Consider the following 23,530-nt stretch of genomic DNA (forward strand, 5'->3'; position numbering starts at 1 on the left):
TACATATACTTCCACTCTTGGAAAGTGATTGGTTGTGAAGAAGGTGCCATGTTTGATTTGAATTTTATTACCTATCTGAACATGGCACCTGTTTCGTAACACGTTAAGATTGTAACAGGAAACAACACCTGATGGAATAGACGATTTATAAGAGAGGCAAATCGTCAGGTAAAATAAGCCACAAACCGTTGCTATGAAATTAATAGATTTTTATTGTTGTATGTTATCAACAGCATTGTTTTAATAGCAGCTGTTGTTGGCAGATTTAGTGTAGTATCATTCATAAATTGTCCTTCAGGATACTGTTCTTATAATTGCAGACGGCACTCTCCTGTATGAACGTGTCCCAAATAAACCAGAAGCTGAAAAAGCTGCCCTCAATAATGTACCTGCACCTCTTCTGAAGCGGCGAGCTTACGAAGAAGTGAATGGTATGGATGGTAAGAGACTTTTTCTTCTTATTTGCTGATGTATTAACTTTAGTGATATTTGCAGTAAAGATAATGATACCATCAGGTATAACAATATTTGAGTCTTGTAAAAAGATAAAACTAAATAATAATCAAAGTAAGTTCATCAGTTTAGTGAGTAATTCGTAAATGAAAGAGGTGTCAAGAAAGGAGATTCCACAGCACCGTAACTGGTCTCAGCAGTGTAAGACAAAGTCTTCAGATCCTTGAACTGAGAAATTGAAGGAGTATTTGTTGATGGAACATACCTCAGTTATCTTTGTTTTGCTGACAGACTGCAACTATAAGTGGAAGAACTTAAAGACCTTAAAATCAGTTAATGTAAGACTTAAAAACATTTATAACATATACATCAAAAATAAATCAGTTAAATTTCATAATGTAGTTGGAGAACCAGTTGTTCAGTTTTTGTAACTAGGGCAGTTGAAGATAGTTGGATTGACAGGGAAAGAAATAAAAAGAAGAGTAAAGCTCACCTGGACTACTTACAGTAAACTAAATACATTTTTCAAAAAGCGTCTGAACTGTCTGGAAGTGAAAGTTTACAGTCAGTGTGTTGTACCAGCTTGTATTGTGGCAACGAGAAAATGTAAAAACCATACTAAAACTGAGGGTTTCCTCGCAGTGAGCAGTGGAGAAGTATATTTTGGGAATGACTAACACAGACAGGAAAGCAAGCAGACTGAAAGTGCCCCACTGGAGGAGGTATGTAATTATTACTTGCAAACAGGAAACTAAGTAGAGTGGGGTAGCGTTCTCGCTTCCCACGCCCAGGTTCCCGGGTTCGATTCCCGGCGGGGGTCAGGGATTTTTCTCTGCCTCGTGATGACTGGGTGTTGTGTGATGTCCTTAGGTTAGTTAGGTTTAAGTAGTTCTAAGTTCTAGGGGACTGATGACCATAGATGTTAAGTCCCATAGTGCTCAGAGCCATTTGAACCATTTTGAAGTAGAGTGGAACATGTAGCCAAGCAATTACATTGTAGATCAACCCAGAAAGTTCTTGACTGGATTCCAAGAGATAACAGAAGACTGAGATAGTGACCTAACTGAAGGTGTCAATATAACGTTACAAAATACATGTAGGAGCCACATGGATGCATGGTATCAGAATATATGCTGGAGCCACATGGATGCATTAACTAAAAACAATGCATATAATGGCCCAGAAAAGACCTTGATCCAGGAGTAGATGTCAGATGAAGTTGTGGTTGTGGTGGTGGGCGTTAGGTGGAGGAGGAGGATTCATGAGTGACCAAGAAACTGAAAATATTTGTAATACAGAGAGAAAAATCTGCTCACAAAGCAACAACGACAGCACAACAAAACACATGAGAAGTTGTTAACTTTTTTAAGTTTTGGGACAAAGAGCACATTCATCTGGCAGAAGGAAAGGTTTTGAAGCAAAAGAGTTCCTTATTGGCATGAATGTAAGGTACATCTGTAATTTTGAGGGGGAGGTACATAGTAGAGAAAAATTTGTCATCTTATCAATTTACAAAAACTTTTCACAGTATGGTCACTATTAACAATTTTTAAAATGTTGTTATGTAAGTAAATTAAATAGAAATATTAGCCATCTTGTCAGTCTTCTCTGATGTTAATATTAATTTTACCTCTGGTATTGTTTCATCTCTCTGAATATTTTGCCACTATCTTGACTAAATACATTGTCCTCCCACTAGACATGCAGTACTGCTTGAACTCTTTGACGATATTAACTAGTGATACTGTATGCCATGAAGAGGGAATCCACACACACACACTTTCAGCTGACTGATGGCTTTTTAATATTGGCCCTTCTAAAAGCTAATTGCATTAGTGTTTTCAGAGGTGATGTTTAAATGTCTTGTTTACCATGACATCAAGCTCTTGCAGCTTCGAAGTGATACCTCCAAGCATAACAACTAGGTCTGCCTACATTGCAGCAACTTTATTCTTTACTTAAGGTGTGAGATGATGCTTAAAGACGTCCAACACAAGCAACACACTCATACTGAACAGTACACAAAGACTGCGATTTTAAACTGCAGCTGGCTAGTCCATCATTAATTTTGTCATGAAGCATATTTCTTGGCGACAAATCGCAATCCTCTAAGTGAAATTTTCCTTGCTCAAAATTTTACACTTCAGAATAACATAGAGGGACTTGTCCACACTCTTGCCCTCTTGAGTAACTGCTAACATCACAGTAATTCTTTGTTTTTCATTTCCAGGTATTTGTAATGAGGCACCTGTTTCCTTCTTGTAGGCCATTCTCATATTGCTCGGCATTTCCCAAAGGACCAGCATCTCATCAATATTGTTGTGATCTTCAGTCCAAAGACTGGTTTGATGCAGCTCTCCATGCTACTCTATCCTGTGCAAGCTTCTTCATCTCGCAGTAACTGTTGCAATCTACATCCTTCTGAATCTGCTTACCGTATTCATCCCTTGGTCTCCCCCTATGATCTTTTACTGCCCACGTTCCCTCCAACACTAAACAAATGATACCTTGATGCCTCAGAATGCGTCCCACCAACCAATCCCTCTTCTAGTCGGGTTGTACAACAAATTCATCTTCTCCCCAATTATATTCAGTACCTCCTCACTAATCACATGATCTGCCCATGTAATCCTCAGAATTCTTCTGTAGCACCACATTTTAAAAGCTTCTATTCTATTTTCTTCTTGTCCAAACTGTTTATTGTCCGTGTTCCACTTAAATACATGGCTACACTCCATACAGATACTTTCAGAAAGGACTTCCTGACATTTAATTTATACTCAATGTTAACAAATTTCTCTTCTTCAGAAACACTTTTCTTGTCTTTGCCTATCTACATTTTATGTCCTCCATACTTCAACCATCACCAGTTAGTTTGCTTTCCAAATAACAGAAATCATCTACCACTTTAAGTGTTTAATTTCCTAATCAAATTCCCTCAGCATCACCTAATTTAGTTAGATGATATTCCATTATTCTCGTTTCGCTTTTGTTAATGTTAATCTTATATTCTGCTTTCAAGACACTGTTCATTGCTCTTCAAAGTCCATTGCTGTCTGTGACAGAATTACGATGTCATCCGCAATCTTCCATGGTTTTTATTTCTTCTCCCTGGATTTTAATTCCTACTCCAAATTTTTCTTTTGTTTCCTTCACTCCTTGCTCAATATACAGATCGAATAACATCAGGGATAGACTACAACCCTGTCTTACTCCCTTCTCAACCACTGCTTCCCTTTCGTGCCTCGTGTCTATCTTAGCTGCCATCAAATTGTAAATAGCCTTTCACTCCCTGTATTTTACCCCTGCCACCTTTAGAATTTGAAAGAGTATTCCAGTCAACATTGTCTGTCTCTAGATCATGGGGTCCTGGGTTTGATTTCCAGCTGGGTTGGGAATCTTGTCTGCCCAGGGACTGAGTGTTTGTGTGTCATCATCGTCATCATCATCATCATTGATGACAGTGGCTTGACTGGATTGTGTAAAAATTGGAAAGCGTCAAAATTGGGACTTTGTACAGGTGCTGATGACCGTGCACTTGAGCTCCCCACAAACCAAACCAAATCATCATCATCATCATCATCATCATCATCATCATCATCATCCTTTCAACATTATCAAAAGCTTTCTCTAATCTACAAATGCTCTAAACTAGGTTTGTCTTTCGTTAACCTATCTTCTAAGATAAGCCATAGGGTCAATATTGCCTCCCATGTTCCTACACTTCTCCAGAATCCAAACTGATCTTCTCCGAGGTTGGCTTCTACCAGTTTTTCCATTCTTCTGTGAAAGATTCTTGTCAGCATTTTGCATCTGTATCTGTAACTCATTAAACTGATAGCTCGATAATTAACACGCCTCTCAACACCCCTATTGTTTCTGAGACTTTTTTGCTTCTAGTATCATGTACTCTCAACTGTATGCATTTCTATCTATATCTGAATCCCGCTCCAGCTACTGCTGGGTCTGGGTGCTGATGATGAGTCCTCTCCATTTGGTTCGGTCATCCCACCACTTTTCTTCCTCCACTTGCTGCCAGGTCACACCTCTCCTTTCTACAGATATTCTCACTCCCATTTTCCTCCGTGTTCTTGGGCGCCCTCTAGATCTTTTCCCATCCATCTTTAGTTCTTCCATAATTTTGGGGAGTCTCGGCCCATGCATCCTCTTAACATGCCCATACCATTTTAATCTTTTCTTTCAATATCTTCTCTCATACTTTCTTGTTTAAGGTCCTTTCTAACCTCTACATTCCTTACTCTGTCCATTCTTGTTTTACCCTTAACTGCTCTGAGAAATTTCATTTCCCCTGCTTGCAGTCCCTTTCTGTCATTGTCCATGTTTCTCCACCATAGGTGACAATAGGGATGTAATAATTCTTATACAAAAGGAGTTTTGCTCTTTCTGAAACTTCATTATTCCAAATCAGGTGTTTTATTGTTTGGTAGAAATTGCCTCCCTTCTGTAACCTCCTATTAATTTCGTTAGTTATTCTTCCATCCCTAGATATTTCACTGTATGCATTTACGCTATTAATTATGATTGCCATGTGTACTCCTGCCATCTTTCTGCTTTCCCTTCTTTGCTTGGTACTGGTTTTCCACCTGAGCTCTTGATATTCATACAGGTGGTTCCCTTTTCTCCAAAGGTCTCTTTAATTTTCCTGTAGGCAGTATCCATCTTACCCCTAGTGATACATGCTTCTAAATCCTTACATTTGCACTCTAGCCATCCCTGCTTTGTCATTTTACACTTCCTGTTGATCTCATTTTTGAGACATTGCTATTCCCTTTCACCAGTTCATTTATTGCATTTTTATACTTCCTTCTTTCATTGATAAAATACAGTATCTCCTGTGTTATCCAAGGATTTTTACTAGTCCTTGTCTTTTTACCTACTTGATCCTATGCTGCTTTCACTATTTCATCTCTCAAAGCTACACATTCTTCTTATATTTTATTTCTTTCCCCCGTTCTTGTCAATCATTCCCTAATGCTCTTTCTGGAACTCTATACAACCTCTTTCAGTTCATCTACATCCCATGGTCTTAAATTCCTGCCTTTACGCAGTTTCTTCAGTTTTATTCTGCAGTTTATAACCAATAAATTGTGGTCAGAGTACACATCTGTCCCTGGAAATGCCTTAACAATTTAAAATCTGGTTCCTAAATCTCCACCTTACCATTATATAATCATCCTGAAACCTTCCAATTTTTTCAGGTCTCATCCATGTATACAACCTTCTTTCAAGATTCTTAAACCAAGTGTTAGCTATGAAGAAATTAAACTGTGTGGAAAATTCTAGCAGGCAACTTCCTCTTTCATTCCTGTCCCCCTGTCCACATTCTTCCACTACTTTTCCTTCTCCTCCTTTCCCTCGAGTTCCAGTCCCCCATGACTTAAATTTCCAGTTCCCTTAACTATCTGAATAATTTCTTTTCTCTCATCATACATGTCCTCAATCTCCTCCTCCATCTGTGAGCTAGTTGGCATATATACACTGTGGTGGGTGTGGGCTTCATGTCTGTTAGCTACAATAATGCATTTGTTGTGCTGTTCATAGTACCTTATCTGTATTCCTATTATTATTCCCCCCCCCCCCCCCCACCTAATCCTGTCTTACCCCTATTTGATTATATATATGGAATATTTTACCCAAGAGGACTCCCATCATCATTTAACCATACAGGTGAGCTGCATGCCCTTGGGAAAAATTACAGCTTTAATCTCCCCTTACTTTTAGCCATGTACAGTACCAACACAAGAGGCTGTTTTGGTTGATATTATAAGCCCAGACCAGTCAATCATCCAGACTGTTGCCCCTGCAACTACTGAAAAGGCTGCTGCCCCTCTTAAGGAACCAACCGTTTGTCTGGCCTCTCCACAGGTACTCCTCTGTTGTGGTTGCACCTATGGTACAGCTATACATATCGCTGAGGCATGCAAGCCTCCCTACTAACAGCAAGGTCCATGGTTCACCTCATCAATAGGGACAGAAAAAAATCATTTTATTTTACAGCCAAATTCAATGTTATTTTTGTGCAAATTTGGTGTTTTTTGCCACATTCTGTATGTTTCTTAGCCAAATTCGGTATTGTTTTTCGCAAGTTTAAAAGTAGTTTTTTGACAAATTCGCCGTATTTTGGCCAAATTCCATTCTTGTTTTTAGATGTTGTTGTATACCAAGTTGGTTTTTTTAAAAAATATATATTTGGTGTTTTTTTGTCTATTTGGTCTTTTTCCGCCAAATTTGATGTAGTTTGCTGCCAAATATGGTGTATTTTTCAAATTCAGCGTAGTTTTTTTGTAGAGTTTGGTGGTGTTTTTGCCCAATTCAGTGTTGGTTCTGTATTTTTTCTAAATCTACTATTTTTGCCAAATTCAGTGTTGTTGTACCTGATCTGGCATTGTTTTGGCCAAATTTGTTGGTCCCTTGCAAAACTCTCTGCATTTATTTGCCAAATTCGCCATTGACTTTTGCTGAATTCGGCATTTTCTCTAAATTCTGTGCTGTTTTTGTCATCACATCAAAGTTCATTACACGGTAACTGAACTGTTGTTTAAGATTGTATATGACCTTCAGTCCTGAGAAGATAAGAAGTCAAAATGCACTTTTAACATTCAGTAACTATCAGTTATGAATAGTAAACTGGCATCCTCAGATTTATAAAATTGTTATGTAATGAAATAACAAATTTTTGTAAAATCTCATAAAAATCACTGATTTTGCCTTATTTTGCTAAAAGCTACTAATTTCGCATTATTTTTCGTGTTATTGTTTTTGCAAAATTTTCCTGTTCGTACTCATCGCTGGTGCCGATTTTGTATAGAGGGTACGTACAAGTGACTACCATACTTTATTACCTGTCTCTAGACAACGACCAATTTGCTATACATAATGCAAGAGATATTTAATCGTAGAGATTTAAATCGTATGATTTTTCACTTCTGATCCGAGTGATGCTAGTCTTACACCCATAAATGAGACTCTGCTATCACAACAGAAAGTACTTGGAAAGTAGTAACTGAATTAAACTTTACTTCTGACAGAGTCTGTGCTAGTGAAGTGCTTCCCCAGATATAGAGGTCATTTCTGTGTATAAAACTGCAGCACCAGCTGATTCTCCCATGGAATTCAGTCTGTGGTATGCTTGAGGTCTTCACTTATTTCCAAAGCCTTTAACTGGATTATTTATAAAGATATTTTTATTCCATCTGTCCTTTTAACTAGTACAAAAAAATATGAACCCTAGCTTCAAGTGCAGAATGTTTTCCACCAGGTTTTTGTTAGCTTCTCTATTAGATGTGCTCTTTGTGTAACAAATAATGTAGAGTTTGGAATTTGCATCATAACAGTGCTGACAATTTTCTTTTGACATTACCACCCAATAGTGAAGACTTTTTTTTGCTTGTTAGTTAGAGGAAAAGCTGTGCATACCCTGTCTTTAAGAGTAACAGAACTGTGAACATGATGAGAGTCCGTTATTAAAAGAAATTTCAACAATGTAATATGGTGACATTGTTACCTCATATACAACAATTAATTTCCAAACACTAATGATATTGTTGCTCCCTTCCAAATTAAAAAACCATCACTAGTCAAATTTTTGGGAAAAAAGTATGGGTTACATTTGGGTCAGCACAGCTTCAAGATACAGAAAAAGTGTTGTCAGGTTCATTTCCTTTTATTTGACATTTTTATTTGTCTGGTGAGAAAGGAGCCCCTGGTTCCAAAAGCTGACATGTATAAAATTCTTTCCTTGTGTGCGTCCCATTTGTTGCTGCCAATAAGTAGTTTTTTTCCCTATAAATATTATAAATATATAGTAGACAAAACTCTTCAGAATGAAATGTTGAGATAGTTTTAAACTTATTATTTATGCAACGTAGCACAAGTAGCAGTTTGGTATGCCTATGTGTTAATCTGCTGTCAGAACTGACAGAAAACAGAAGATGTAAAACACAACAGATATCTCTTTTTATGTGAGTAGTCTTGTATGCTATTTACAGCGCCATTGATATCGGTGTAACGTATGCATATGTACTTGCATAGATGTAACCATTGCAACAGTTTGACTTCTTAAGTTTCAGAACAGTTTGTTATTGTCTAGTAATTATGTATACATAATTGTTTTTGTTGAGAGTATAATTTATTTGACCATAACATTTATTTTCTTTCTGTTGGTGGCTTCAAATCAGATCTGGAATGGGATGAAGGTATGTTCTTAAAGCTTTTAATTTACGTAACTCAGGTCTTAACTTTCGTATTCACTGATAGCTGAACCTGCAATGGTAGAAATGGACAGTTATAAAAAGTAGAAAATGTATCTGTAATATTTCGTAAACAGTATTCTGAAGTGATCATGAGTGACAGGGAAGATTTCTCAAGTCGTATACAAAAGTTATGCTGCGGAGGAAAACGAGAAAGACGTATCTGTATTGCCTTGAATTGTCACATATTGATTAAATAATCATTGAGTCATAACTGCTTTTAAATTCTATAAATGTTGTCATCTTGCTATCTTTGTTTTATATTGATATGGTTATTGTCTCATAAATACGCTGCAATGTGTGTACTTACGAAACATCAACTTTTTCAGGTATTGTTGTACCACAACCGGGCCCTCCTGCGAAACGACCCAACAAAGAAATAGCACCTTCCCGAGGACCAGAAAACTTCCCACCTGTGGTGGGGCGATCTGTCATCAATCACCTGAATGGAAAACCCAAAATGGCAACAATGATCCGTTCTGGTAGTGGTCGAAAGCAAGTAACATCTTGGACAGATGCACCAGATGATGTGTACTTTAGATCCACAGAGGGTACCAAGTGAGTGAACTCTTCGGTACATTAGAAGACATGCACATCAAAAAACCCTTAGGTGATACATATGCAAGTGAGATATGCAATTGCTTCAGTTGGTACTCTATGCCATCTTGGCAAAACACTACACATTAATAAGAAAAATAAAATTCCATGCTTTTGTTTCATTACTATTGTTTTTATAGGCTGTGAAGTGGGGGTGAGTGGTTCAGTTTCTATAGTAATAGATTCAGAAGTGTAAACATGACAGGAACAACAAAATATTGGCTTTTCAATGTGTGTGTGTGTGTGTGTGTGTGTGTGTGTGAGAGAGAGAGAGAGAGAGAGAGAGAGAGAGTGTCCATTTCTATTTCTAGAGTGTTTCTACATCCCCCCACCCCCCTACACACACACACACACACACACACACACACACACACACACACACACACACACACACACCTGTTTAAACAGTTTTCCGTCCCCTATCTCTCATCCAGGACATTTCACTTAGTTTTTTCTTAGTGAGTATCATTTTTGTTTCATGTAGAAACTATGATGCGTAAGAATAAAAGTGCGGTGCAAGTAGAGAATAAAAAGTCTGTAATTATTACATAAAGAAATGAACAGGTGACTATGTTGACACAAGACAGTGGAAATTTTGTCTTTGCATTCTGTAAGCTCCTTCCCCAGATTTAACACAGAAAAGAGAAAGGGAAGATCGGTATGGTCAGTTTCACAGGGGAATAAACAGAAGCTGTAATAGAATATGACAGCAGATTGTGTTCACATTCCAAAAATGTTCACTGTATTCGAGGAAGCAGACCGTGGTAATCCTAGTCAGTTGTGGTAAAGCAAAAAAGAGCACACGTGCTTGATGTTGTTGCTGCTGTTTTTATTGTTATTCTTGTATTGTGCTAAACACCTTTATTACACAGAGAAATTGTTGTTGGGGTGGTGGCGTGCTACTAAACATTGTTTTATCTAGTTTGGGCGTCCTGTGGACCACATAAATAACTATGTCTAATGCAACTTCCGGTTTTGCCATTCGTTTTTCCTTGGATCAGAGTTGTTTATGAAATTCTGATGATTTTTCTCCAGTTTTCTTTTTTGGTTTTCTCTGGATGCTGGTATCTAAAGTCAGAGTTTAGTATCTCAATTCAGAATTTGATGTTAAATTTTCACCTCATTCAGATTGCTTCTGATTGCTTGGAAACACTTGCGCCATGGAGATTTTTTCTGGTCAGCATGTTCAGAATTTCTCTTGTATAACCTGTTTTCATTCATCTAAACCAGATGGCTGTAAAACATGAAGAGTTTTCTCAAAGTTACATTTAGTTGTTAAATTTTTGTGTAGAAGTCTTCATTATTTCTATTCTGAAATTCATCTTTTTTTTCCCATAATTTTTCTTAAGATTTCCCTGTCTTTCTTCTCCATGGTTTCTATTTCTTCCCACCTCAGTCAAATTGGGCATTTGGCAGTGTGTAAACCTTTTATTTTATTTTAACATAGTACTGTAATTTTTCTTGAGAGGAGGCAGTCATTTTATTATAGTTTGTTTTAACAACTGCAAAGTTGTTTTCAATATCCTTGTTCTGAATTTGTTAGCTCTCTTGTCACAGCCATTCTTTTTTTATCATCTCACCAAGCTACTTAAATTTATTGATACTATTAATTTTTCTGTAATCAGTGTTCTTGTACTTTGGAGCATCTTTTATAGTCGTTGTATCTTTTGTTTATGCATAAGATACTTGAAAGACATGATTTTTCTGCTATGTTCATTGCAATGGGGCTCTTGACGGTATTGTAAGATCATCAGTAAAAACGAAACAGCGAATTATGAGATTTTTGTTTTTATAGTCTGCCAGTTCACTTACCCCACTTCTTCCAAGTTGTTCTTCCCATTCTTCAATCGCTTTTTTGAGGACACAATTGCACAAAATAGGGGATAGACCATCTCCTTGTCTAACGCATGTTCACACCTCGAAAGCTTCCAATATCTCGCCTAAAGATTTAATTTTAGATGTTGTGTTTATTAGTTTTTGTCAAATCTTTTTCTTGTTTTCTCATCCATACTCGACTCTCCCACTGTTTCAGAGACATTTTGACAACAGAGCCGCACAGCTTTTTGAAGTCCACAAACACAGCAACGTAGGGCATGCACCTCGTTATTCTTTCATGGGTTATGAGCTCATGATGCAGGATCTGCTCTGCATAATTACGTTTCTTTCCAAAATTCACCTTGATACTCCCCAATCTTTGCATCTACCTACTTCTCTAACCTATCATGTAGGGCCCTGGGAAAGGACCCTGTATATAACTGTTAAGAATGATATTCATCTGTTTTATTGTTTGCCATCGATTTCCATTAGTCAGTTCCAGAATCCTGTGGCAATTTTTTCTTCATCTGCTGCTTTGTTGTTTTTCATGTCTTGAATTAGTTCTATGAATATCTTTCAGGAATGAAAGTGGGAAATGTCTCTTTGGTTCATTGCAGTTTAATAGTTTGTCAAAAAAAATCTTGCTAAGTTTTACGTAGTGGTCCCTTATGGTATTTGTCTTTTCCTCAACTTTCACATTCACGATTTCCTTCTGATTTTTCTTGGATATTGCTAATGGTTTATTTGGAATTCTCCAGTGCATCTATTTTGTGAGCTCTACGTATTCTATTTTGAGGGCAAACATCTTTATTATACAGTGAGTAGTTTTCTTCACTCATTAACCCTTTGGCAAAATATCATAATTTTGTATAAAACTGAGAACAGAACAATATCTCATTTTGTTTTAGAGTTACCTGTCTTTATATCCAGTGGACTGTCACTTGTGGTGTGCCCAATTGCATTCCTGTACATCGGAAATTGTGTTCATAGCAATTATCATATTTCATAAATGGTTGAAGATATCAAAACGAGGTTTCTGTCAAATGATAGGTTGCAAAAAGTCATGTATGTTGTTTGATAACTACAAACTGTAGTGACTTGGCAAGACAGCCAAGCCACTCGGAGGTAGCTGAAAGGCACGCGTTTAAGCTCACGCAGACTGGCGTGAGGTCTGGAACAGGACAATGTCTTGAGAATTGCAAATAAAGTACGAAGATCTTGGAATACTTAACTTTAATCCATAATTGGTGTACATTGCTCTTGTTGATACGTTAATAACAATCTCAATATAAACTGGTAATGGCGCCTTGCTAGGTCGTAGCAAATGACGTAGCTGAAGGCTATGCTAACTATCGTCTCGCAAATGAGAGCGTAATTGTCAGTGTAGCATCGCTAGCAAAGTCGGCTGTACAACTGGGGCGAGTGCTAGGACGTCTCACTAGACCTGCCGTGTGGTGGCGCTCGGTCTGCAATCACTGACAGTGGCGACACGCAGGTCCGACGTATACTACCGGACCGTGGCCGATTTAAGGGCTACCACCTAGCCAGTGTGGCGTCTGGCAGTGTCACCACATTACTCCCCCGCAAATCGGCGTACAGTTGTGTGATAAGGCTTCCGCCTGCCGTGGGGAGGACCCCATGTTGACGTATGCGACGAGGTGGGGAGCCTAACAACAGGCGAAGCTGTGCCACGCGCACCCTGCCATTCGGTCCGAGGGGAGCTAGCAAACGCCTGAAAACCTAGTCCAGGGTGCAAGCCAACATGCGGTGTATGCGCTCGTAGAGAGACAGGAGGGGCCGAAGAGTCGACCTCCATCGGGGCGAGGCACCCGACGGGCGAAGACGACATCTGGTCCGGAGCGGGCAAGAGTTCCATGTCGGAGGACAGCTGGTTACGGGAAGCAATCGGCGGCGCGTGACCCAGGGAGGCGCTTGGCGGCTGAAGCGAAGCGTCCACTGCGGGCGTCGTCGGCGGGAGAACAGGCGGCGGCGGCGCGTCGCCATGGGGCAAAATGGAAGGCATCGTCGGTAGCCAGTAGATGGGTCCCCAGGGCGCTGACCGGACGGCACCGTCGCTGAAAGCAGACGGGGAGCGGCTGAACCCGTGCGACGACAGAGGCGCAGCTGATTGAGATGCCGACGCATCTCACCAGAGGCCCCCAAAACCAAATACATAGCACGGCCGAGGCAGCGAAGAATGTGCCCTGCGAGCCAACGCCGTGAACCGCGATAGTTGCGATAATATACAACGTCGCCTGGGGCAAAAGCAGGTGTCTGCCGCTGCACAGAAACCTGATGCGGCGGATGTAGCAAAGACATCAAGGTTCGATGAGGGCGACCGTGAAGCAACTCAGCCGGCAAGCGACCATCTCGGGGCTGAGAGCGATACGAGGACAAAAAGAACAACAACGCGTCCTCCCGAGAATGCGACTCTTTTAACTTCAACATCTGTGACTTGAAAGTCCGGACCAATCGTTCAGCGGCACCATTTGACTGAGGCGAAAACGGCGCGGATGTCAGATGTTGAATACCATTGGCCTTGCAGAATGACTGAAATTCTGCAGACATGAATTGTGGGCCATTGTCGGAAACAATAGTCTGTGGAAGACCTTCAATACAAAAGATAGCGGATAACACTTGGATGGTGGCAGATGACGTCGTGGAAGACATCCGGACACAAAAGGAAAATTACTGAATGAATCTACCACAACCAACCATCGAGCATTCCAGAATGGACCAGCAAAATCGATGTGTAAGTGTTGCCAAGGGGAAGTGGCTTTTGGCCATGCAAAGAATTTCCGCGGTGGTGCGGATTGTTGTTCGGCACACGCCATGCAAGAAGAGCACATATTCGTAATCGCAGCATCGATTCCGAACCAAGTACAGTGCTGATGAGCAAGTTGTTTCGTGCGCACTATACCCCAATGTCCTCGGTGTAGAAGCCGTAAGACAGAGGACTGTAACGAATGTGGGACCACAACCCTGGACTGATCATTATCAGAATGCAACAGCAAAACACCACGTCGAACCAAAAGTGTCTCCTTGTGAGCAAAAAATCGGCGAACCAATGGATCCTCGATCCGTGACTTTGACAAGGGCCATCGAGCAGCAACAAAACGCAAAACGGTAGCAAGGACAGGGTCAGCAGCCGTGGCTGTAGCTTCACGACGAAAATCAATCGGAAACGATTCGACCACGTCATCAGTTTCCGCATCAATGAACATGCAAGCAAGTTTGGAAGAATCGAATGCTCTATCCACAGCAACAGGCAAATGGGACAACGCATCGGCGTTGCCGTGCTTAGCAGTGGACCGATACAAGATATCGTAGCTGTACTGCGAGAGGAAAATAGACCAGCGAATGAATTTCTGCACTGTACGTGGAGGTACAGGCTTGTTCGGATGAAAAAGTGACGTCAAAGGTTTGTGGTCTGTGATGATGGTAAAGTGACGACCATACAAGAAATCATGAAACTTAGTAACACCAAATACGAGAGCCAAAGCTTCTTTCTCTATCTGGGAATAATTGCTTCGCGCAGACGAGAGCAATTTGGATGCAGAGGCAATAGGGCGATCATGTGATCCATCTTTGTGCGCAAGCACAGCACCGATCCCGAAATCCGATGCATCTACTATCAACAAAAGGGGTTTCTGGGGATCGAAAGGCGTAAGGCAAATATTAGAAAGCAACGCCGATTTCAACTGGCGAAAGGCGCGTTCGCATTCCGTCGTCCTGACGAACAGAACACCTTTACGGCGTAAGCGATGAAGCGGAGCTGAAATGGAAGAGGCGTGGCCCACATATCTGTTATAGTAATTTATTTTTCCCAGCACACTCTGTAGCTGCTTCAAATTCTGCGGCGAAGGCAAGTCTTGTATGGCACGGAGGTGCTCGGGACTGGGATGTATGCCTTGGGCATTGATTACATGTCCCAAATAGGGTAAGTCACGAGCAAAAAACACACATTTGTCCTTCCGTAGGCGAAGACCATTTTGTCGCAAGACCTGAAATAATGTTCTGAGATTGGCTAAATGTTCTTCTTCCGTCTTTCCGGAGATCACAATATCGTCCAGATAGTTTGCTGCAGTAGGGACCGAGGCGCAAACAGTTTGCAGATATTGCTGAAACAATGCAGGGGCGGATGCACACCCGAATGGCAGTCTTTTGAATCGGTACAAACCAAGATGCGTGTTAACCACCAAGACGCGCTGGGATTCTTCGTCCACCGGTATTTGCAAGTACGCATCTGCGAGGTCCAACTTCGAAAAATATTTACCCGGGCACAGTTTGTCAAAAGGATCTTCCGGGCGGGGTAAAGGAAAATTGGCAATCACTAGTTGTGGATTCACTGTTGCCTTGAAGTCCACACACAGTCTCAATTTTCCGGAAGGTTTTGGCAAAATTACTAAGGGTGATGCCCAGAGGGAAGCCTGCACACGTTCAATCACACCTTGTGATTCCAAATCGTGTAATGTTCTTGCGACCTCATCACGCAATGCGTGGGGAACATTGCACGCCCTGAAAAATTTCGGTTGCGCGTTTACTTTCAGTTCCAAATGCGCTTTATAGTTCTTAGCGCAACCAAGGCCCGGTGCAAAAATGTCTGCAAATTCTTCACATAGATGAGAAACACTGAAGGCACAGTCTGGTTCACTGATAGGACCTGATTGACTATAGACAAGTTAAACAACTGAAATAAATCTAAACCAAACAAGTTCACTGCAGAAGAAGAACGAAGAACGTAAAATGACACAAGTTTTGTTTTTTTCTTGTATGTTGCAAGAAGGCTGCACTGTCCTAACACAGGGATATCCTGACCGGAATAGCTAGTTAACTTAACATTTGCGGCATGCAACGGAGGTGTGCCCAGTTGTTTGTACGTGTCTTTATTGATCAATGAAACTGCAGCTCCGGTATCGAGCTGGAATGGTATCCCATCCTCGTCGCCAACTGTAGTGACTTGGCAAGACAGCCAAGCCACTCAGAGGTAGCCGAAAGGCACGCGTTTAAGCTCACGCAGACTGGCGTGAGGTCTGGAACAGGACAATGTCTTGAGAATTGCAAATAAAGTACGAAGATCTTGGAATACTTAACTTTAATCCATAATTGGTGTACATCGCTCTTGTTGATACGTTAATAACAATCTCAATATAAACTGGTAATGGCGCCTTGCTAGGTCGTAGCAAATGACGTAGCTGAAGGCTATGCTAACTATCGTCTCGGCAAATGAGAGCATAATTGTCAGTGTAGCATCGCTAGCAAAGTCTGCTGTACAACTGGGGCAAGTGCTAGGACGTCTCACTAGACCTGCCGTGTGGTGGCGCTCGGTCTGCAACCACTGACAGTGGCGACACACGGGTCCGACGTATACTACCGGACCGTGGCCGATTTAAAGGCTACCACTTAACAAGTGTGGTGTCTGGCGGTGACACCACACAAACTTCTTTATTCACTGAGGTATGGAAGTAACTCATCTTCAGCAGTGAGAGGGTTAGTGGAAGGGAACAACTAAACACGTCAATAGTGCTTAAAGAAAACACACAGGCTGTTTTTAAACACGTGCCCAGCACCTGGGGAAGAGTGGAGTATGACAGTTTAACTCGTCCAAAGCAGTCAGTGTGTTAGTTGTTTATATCCCACATAGAATTTTACACTATGATAGTGTAAAATTACTGTGTTATCTGTTTGTTTTTATCACAATTCCATTATTTATGAGCACACGCATAAAACTGTCTTATTGAAGTTTTTGACCACATTTCAAGTCAAATCTCTTTTTTTTCCCATTACAATAACCATTAGCAGTATTTGATTATCAATTTTGTCCTTTAATAGCTGTAATGTGTTTTATTTGACTTGACAAACTGGAAAAAGCTATGTGGTTATCTAGTATAAACAGATTGTTAGTTTAATCTATATGTATATCTCTTGTGAAATGATTTCTTGAAAGTGATTTCTCTGGTGATAAAGAGTTTTACATCATTCCCCCTTTTCTTTAAAAAATATGGGGGGTGGGGGATTCTGTATGTTGTTTAGTAATGTGTAGTTTTTACATTTTGAAGCTCATAATCTGTTGCTAGTACACAGCTTAAAAAAAATAAAATAAAAAATAAAAAAAAAACTACTGTCTCGAATTATGTTTCCCATTGCTACCATTTAACATGACGTTACAATGTTTTAGTTCTGTGCAGTTGGCTTTGGTATAAACTCTGAAGATATATTATATGGAATGAACTAATATTCCACAACATAATGAGAACAGTGCCTTCACTTTAAAGGTGTAGTTCAGGAAAGGAACATCTTCAAATTAAAAAAAAAAAAAAAATTGCAGAAATTATGGGAATATGGTAAAATTTCTTGGAGACTTGTGAAAAACTAAAAATAGTTTTCTATTTAGTCATAACACAAAGCAAAACAGTTATTGTAACACAAAATGAGTTTTTCTACACTTATTACTCAAGTTTACTCAAGTTATTTAGCTGCTCAGTGACAGTTTCTTTCACTGCACCACTGCTTTGTAAGTTTCAGCATAGGAAAGAGGCCACCATCACTCGGTAATTAGGATTATGTTGCTAGTGGCACATGCTCAAACATTCCGTACTCGAAATGTTTAAAGTAGTCAGGGAGGATTGTCTGCCGAAGAACACCGTCTTAAATGAGAACAACTCGGGTACACATGCATGCAATGTCACCAATCCCACCACCACAAAAAAAATTTTATATATATATCTCACAGAAAACAAAGATGATGTGACTTACCAAACGAAAGTGCTGGCAGGTCGAAAGACACACAAACATACACACAAAATTCAAGCTTTCGCAACAAACTGTTGCCTCAGCAGGAAAGAGGGAAGGAGAGGGAAAGACGAAAGGATGTGGGTTTTAAGGGAGAGGGTAAGGAGTCATTCCAATCCTGGGAGCGGAAAGGCTTACATTGGGGGAAAAAGGGACAGGTATACGTGTGTGTGTGTGTTTCCGCTCCCAGGTTTGGAATGACTCCTTACCCTCTCCCTTAAAACCCATATCCTTTCGTCTTTCCCTCTCCTTCCCTCTTTCCTGATGAAGCAACTGTGGGTTGTGAAAGCTTGAAATTTGTGTGTGTGTTTGTGTTTGTTATTGTCTCTATCAACGTACCAACACTTTCGTTTGGTAAGTACAGAATCTTTGTTTTTAGATATATTTTTCCCACGTGGAATATATAAAATTGCTAATAATTGTCATAAACGCCGTTTGAACATTGGTGATACTTGCTTTCTAGTGTTTCGTTGTCTTATCTTTGCCTACAATGTAATAAAAAAGACTCATCTCTGCCATCCATAGTTATTTATTCACTCATCGGGTTTGTAAATTAATCATTGAGAAATGTCTTCCCCCTTAACACTGAATGTTTTTGACCAAATAAGGTTAATGGTGAAGATACTGAACTTGTATTCAAGGGGTGGGGAGTTTCAATTGCAACACTACCAATTCAGTTTAGTTCTGCTGTGGCTTTTCTAAATTGTTTAAGGATCAAAATGTATGTTTCAAATTTGTAAATTTGAAGCTGCCCACTCATTATGTTTGCAAGGTTCATCCTTTACTTAATCGATTTGTATGCAGGGTAATACGAAAAAAGATGGTGGTTGTGGGCACTACTACTGTGCCCATCGAGCACAAATGTTTTCATCTTTCTAGACAACTGTTCTTGAGTAATTGTGGAGGAGTAATAGTATTTTGTTTTGCTAAAAGCAGATGTGCAAAAATATAAAGAAATTATTATACTTTTCAGGAAAATGAGAAGACAGTTGACGGGTACGGAACTGAGGCGGGCAGCCAGGAAACCGTGGAGAAAACTCAACTTCAAGGGGACAGATGAAATGGTGGTTATTCTTGACTGACAAAATGATCCACAGACTCTCTGTTGTTAAAATAATTTATACTTTTGAGATGGGAGCCTGCTCTGCGATTCAAGATGGATCTCGTGTTTGCTGCTGTAATGCAGATTTGTGTGCATGATTAGTTCATTCATGTGTACATGCATGAATTTTGTGCTGTGAACTTCTGAAGACATTTAAGTGAAGTGAAGTCCTGAAGATAGTAACTTTCGCTGTACCAAAATGTTCAGTTATTATTTACAAAAACTGCTGCACAAATACTTGCCCACTGCCTACCTAGCAAGTGGTAGAACTGTATGTGCTGAAACAGATGGTGATTTCTTGTACACATTTTTCAGTGTGAAATTGTCAAAACAGGTGCTATTATCGGACACCTTATAATTGGAATATGTGTAGCACAAAAGTGGTGTTTGTGTTTCCATGCAGCCTTTCTCTGTTACAAACAGGCTGTCCAGAAGAGTGTTCTTTGTAAAGTGAAGGGTATCAACGATTTACCATTCCTCTTACTACTCATTACAATAAGTTGCCACCTGAATGTGATAATTTTTTTATGTAAGTAACATTTGATGGTGGAAAATTGTTAAATTTTGCTCATGATTCACATTTATAACTTGAAGCACAAATAAAATTTATACGTAATTACTCTTCCGCGATTATTACATCCAGAGTGAATTTTACTGGTGCTTATTGGTATGAAAAACTGACAAGTTTATTGTGTCCTGTTAACTGCCGCTGTATTACCTGTGTATCTGGAAGCAGGTCATTAATCACTTCAAGAACAGTTTTGTCATGCTGTTTGAGTGATTGTGGATTTTTTGAATGTGTGTGCCAAGAAATTCTTTTTCGGGGGGGAGGGGGGGGGGGGGGGGAGTGACTGGAGTTGTATGTACTGCTCACCTATGACAAGAAATTGATACATAACTCAAATGGGATTGCTAGTTACAAGAAAGCTTTTGGCCCTCACATAGTGCACTGTTCGGTGAATCTGAATGTGTATGTAATGAGACCTTTGCCATGTGAGAATTGGTTTGGGAAAGGAAGCAGTAATAGACTTTTTTCTTTCCTGTTCTGCATTATTGTACATATATGTATATTACATCCCAAGATCTGTATCCTATTTAAGATATGTCTGTTTCTTCCTGTTGTTGACTGTTATTGCCATATTTAAAGACATTAATGCAAGTGGCAATGTGGTGATGTGCAGACAAGTTTGTAATTCCATATCTAATAAAATACCACATCTGTGCTAGCATTATATTTGCAAGACATTCACACATACAGTTCCATTTTTCAGTAAATGATATTGACTTGGGAAACCTTGTCTGTAAGGAATGTTTCTTTTTAGCCATGTTTTCATCATTAAACACTTTCTCTTTCTATGAAGTATTGTAGGTAAGTTGGAAGTGAATATCACAATTTGTGTGTATGCTCATGTCACATAGAATGTCAGTATTACAGCAAATAGGAAGAAAGGATTTTTTTATACCCAAAGTTTATTCATTTTGTCATTTGGCTTGTTTTTAATGTGGATTAGGGTAAATATGACACCCTGTACAAATATATCAATTTTGTAGTTGCAGCATATAGTGTTATGTTTCAGAGTGGATTTTTGTTAATTCTTCTTTTGTTAATTTTCCTGTAACTTCATCTTTAAATAGAAGTTTAGTTCATTTTGCAATGTGGAACACTATTATGACCCACTTTGGATCTACAACATGTGTAAATAACACTGAAACCTACAGCCCAATTTTCAATTGAAAAATAGAAATCAACTGTTCGTGAACATAGAAAGCAGATCCATTTAATTAATAAAAGCTATATTAAAATATTTTCTATAATATTTGATGTAGCTTATGAGCTTTTTGATGGAACTGTTCTGCAGCAGAGACAAATTTTACCTGTGTTTTAATTGTAACCTTGTTGGTACTTAGTCAGTGCTAATTGACAAGTTTACATAAAGAACTAGGTTGAATGTTTCTCGAATTTGATTGTAATATATTTTTAAATTGAAGGTATGTTGTCTGACTCATAGGATCAAGAATCTTGATCGTCACAGTGGATGGAAAATTTATGAAGTACAGTTCACACAATATATATATTTCATATTTAATGTGTATTTCTAAAGTGTTGTTTTCCCCATACAAGCAATAAAATATTTTTTCTGCTGTAAAACAGTTATGAATAATCAGACATCACTTGTGTTAATTGCTCTAGTTCTATTTATTTGAATATGTTAGGCTTTTCATTTTATATTTTAACAAATATGCCGATGCTACGTAAAATTCACAATGCTCTATGTTTTAGCAGATTTATGTGTTGAAGAGTCGACCATGATTCATTTCCATTCAGACTGAGAACAAGATGATATAAAACTAAAATACAATTTTAGTGAGTTATTTGAAAGTATTTACTTTTAAGAGTTACGTTTATAGTGAATGATACGGATAATATTTCCAGTGACATTTGTTGTGTATTCTACTTAACTGTACGCATTACTTTTCATCTGTGAGTACAAACGACTTCTACATATATTTATAACAGGTTTTACATCTCTTTTGAGACAAAATTATTACCTTAAAAATTATGAGGTAATCAACCACTGTCTTCAGAATTACTTAAACAATCTTATTTTCCTATTTAGACTATAAGTAAAATGCTGTCAGTATATATGGAAATGCAGAACAAATATTAAATTCACTGGGCTTTGGGGTGGGTAGGTGTGGGTGGGGTGTTTCTCGAATTTACCCATGCTTGGGAAATTACGATTTATGAGGCCTCGCGAGGCAGTGGTGGCAGAGAAGGGAATAGCTTGGCATGACATACAGCCATATGACTCTGGGTCTTCTTCTGGGTTTGAGGTATAGAATACATTGTACTACATGAGTGGATAAACTGCAGGGCATAAAAGTTGCACGGATACAGAAAAGCTGTGTTGAAATATGCACAGCAAAGGAAAGAATGGTATGATGTACCACCTGGTACAAATGCATCGAAAAGAACACACAGGCAGGGTCCCATCTTGCCAGTAGGATGCAGTTCATTTCAGTGTTTGCACCCCACATTTACATAATATGAAACAGAAAATCTGGTATACATGATGTGTGTCATAAGTGAACAATACAAAACTTTAGACAGCATCTGTTTGCTGCAAGCATTTCAGTGTGTAACTGAAGATTCAGCAGTACAAAATACAAACCCATCGCTTCCTGAGTTGGTATTTCTCACGAAAACGCTGTGGCTGGCAGATATTTGCCTTACTTCCAATGCATCAGCTCATTTCACATCTGAACATATCTGCAGATGTCGGTGGTCAGGACCCCTAATGTCTTTGACATCTTTTGGAATTCATCCCATAAACTGCCATTGTCTTGGCGAAACGGGACTGTCCATCTTGCAATGAAGATGGATGACACTGTGTGTTATGAGCACTGTAGGTACAGAAGATATGTATCTAATTTAATGATTGTTAATGTTGCTTGTTCTATTGAATATGTCTGGAATGCTGTCACGAGGGATGTAACATCACTAGGAATTCAATCCATAAACTGCCACTGTCATAGTATGACCTTCTAAAGCACTGCTATATTTTCATTACACCAAATATATGTCTCCTCTGATTTTTCTGAGCTAGGAAGTTAAGCAGTGGCTTCATCATGATTCATCTACTGACAATAATGGCAGGATGGATTGACGATACATTGATTACATGAATCACAATCATGGATCATGCCTTGTATGCAGCAGTCGACCAGTCAGAAGAGACTTACGGACTAATCCCCGAGTCCTGTTTGTACTAAATGTATGTATGGAGTGATATGCTATGTCACAGTGAAGATGATAATGTTTCAACTTTTTTGACTGCTGCAACCACAAGATTAAATATTGTTGATTTACACAATCTGTGTCAAGCCAGAGGTCTGGGCCTGAAAAGTCAGCTGTATCATATTAGCAGCAAAACCCATCAATAATAGCTATTGTCAAGCAATGTTAAGTCAAAATAATGACAAAGCTTCTGACTATATTGGAATTTTATGTTCTGAAGTGAAGTGATGAAAGATGGTTAAATTCTAACAATGGAAAATTGTCTGGGTTTGTATCATGATGCAGCACTCGTGTAGTTTGCAAAACATTTAAACTCTGCCTGACTAAACCAAATATACATGCCGTACATTCACTGTGGTAGACAGAGTACCTATGGACATTAGTTTGAAAAGTTTTCTTCTGCGTATGATGTGTTTAATAGAGTATTCAAGTGCAGTGCTTACTTGATAGTACTGTCTTGAGTCACCTTTTATCAGTCAATGAATAAAGGCATATTGCCGGACATAAATATGCTGTAGTCACACACACACACTCTGATTATACTATAAGATGAAGTTTTTCCCAAATTCGTCATTATAAAAATACAGGATCATCTTACATTCGCGGATTAAACTATTGCCACTGAGATCAATATCACAGCCTGGCTGTGAACTGGGATGGATGTAAGGTGGGAAGTCGTAAGTGGGTACTAAATTTTGTTGT

General features: G+C 39.2%; 1 protein-coding gene across 3 annotated transcripts in view; it reads left to right on the forward strand.

Moving 5' to 3' along the window:
• The window catches only part of LOC124787791 (metastasis-associated protein MTA3), a 221,515-nt gene extending 201,867 nt beyond the window's left edge, over positions 1–19,648 (forward strand). The window contains exons 15-17 of one of the 3 annotated variants that reach the window (XM_047254701.1): positions 321–440; positions 9,053–9,281; positions 18,901–19,648. In XM_047254701.1, the coding sequence (XP_047110657.1) occupies positions 321–440; positions 9,053–9,281; positions 18,901–19,009 (458 nt within the window). In that variant the 3' untranslated portion in view covers positions 19,010–19,648. Of the gene's footprint in view, positions 1–320; positions 441–9,052; positions 9,334–18,900 lie in introns of all 3 variants that reach the window. The other 2 variants (XM_047254712.1, XM_047254719.1) reach the window with 2 other exon arrangements.
• Positions 19,649–23,530: the final 3,882 nt, after the last annotated feature.

Source organism: Schistocerca piceifrons, chromosome 1 (genome assembly GCF_021461385.2).
Source record: "Schistocerca piceifrons isolate TAMUIC-IGC-003096 chromosome 1, iqSchPice1.1, whole genome shotgun sequence".
In the NCBI taxonomy this organism is placed as follows: Eukaryota; Metazoa; Arthropoda; class Insecta; order Orthoptera; family Acrididae; genus Schistocerca; species Schistocerca piceifrons.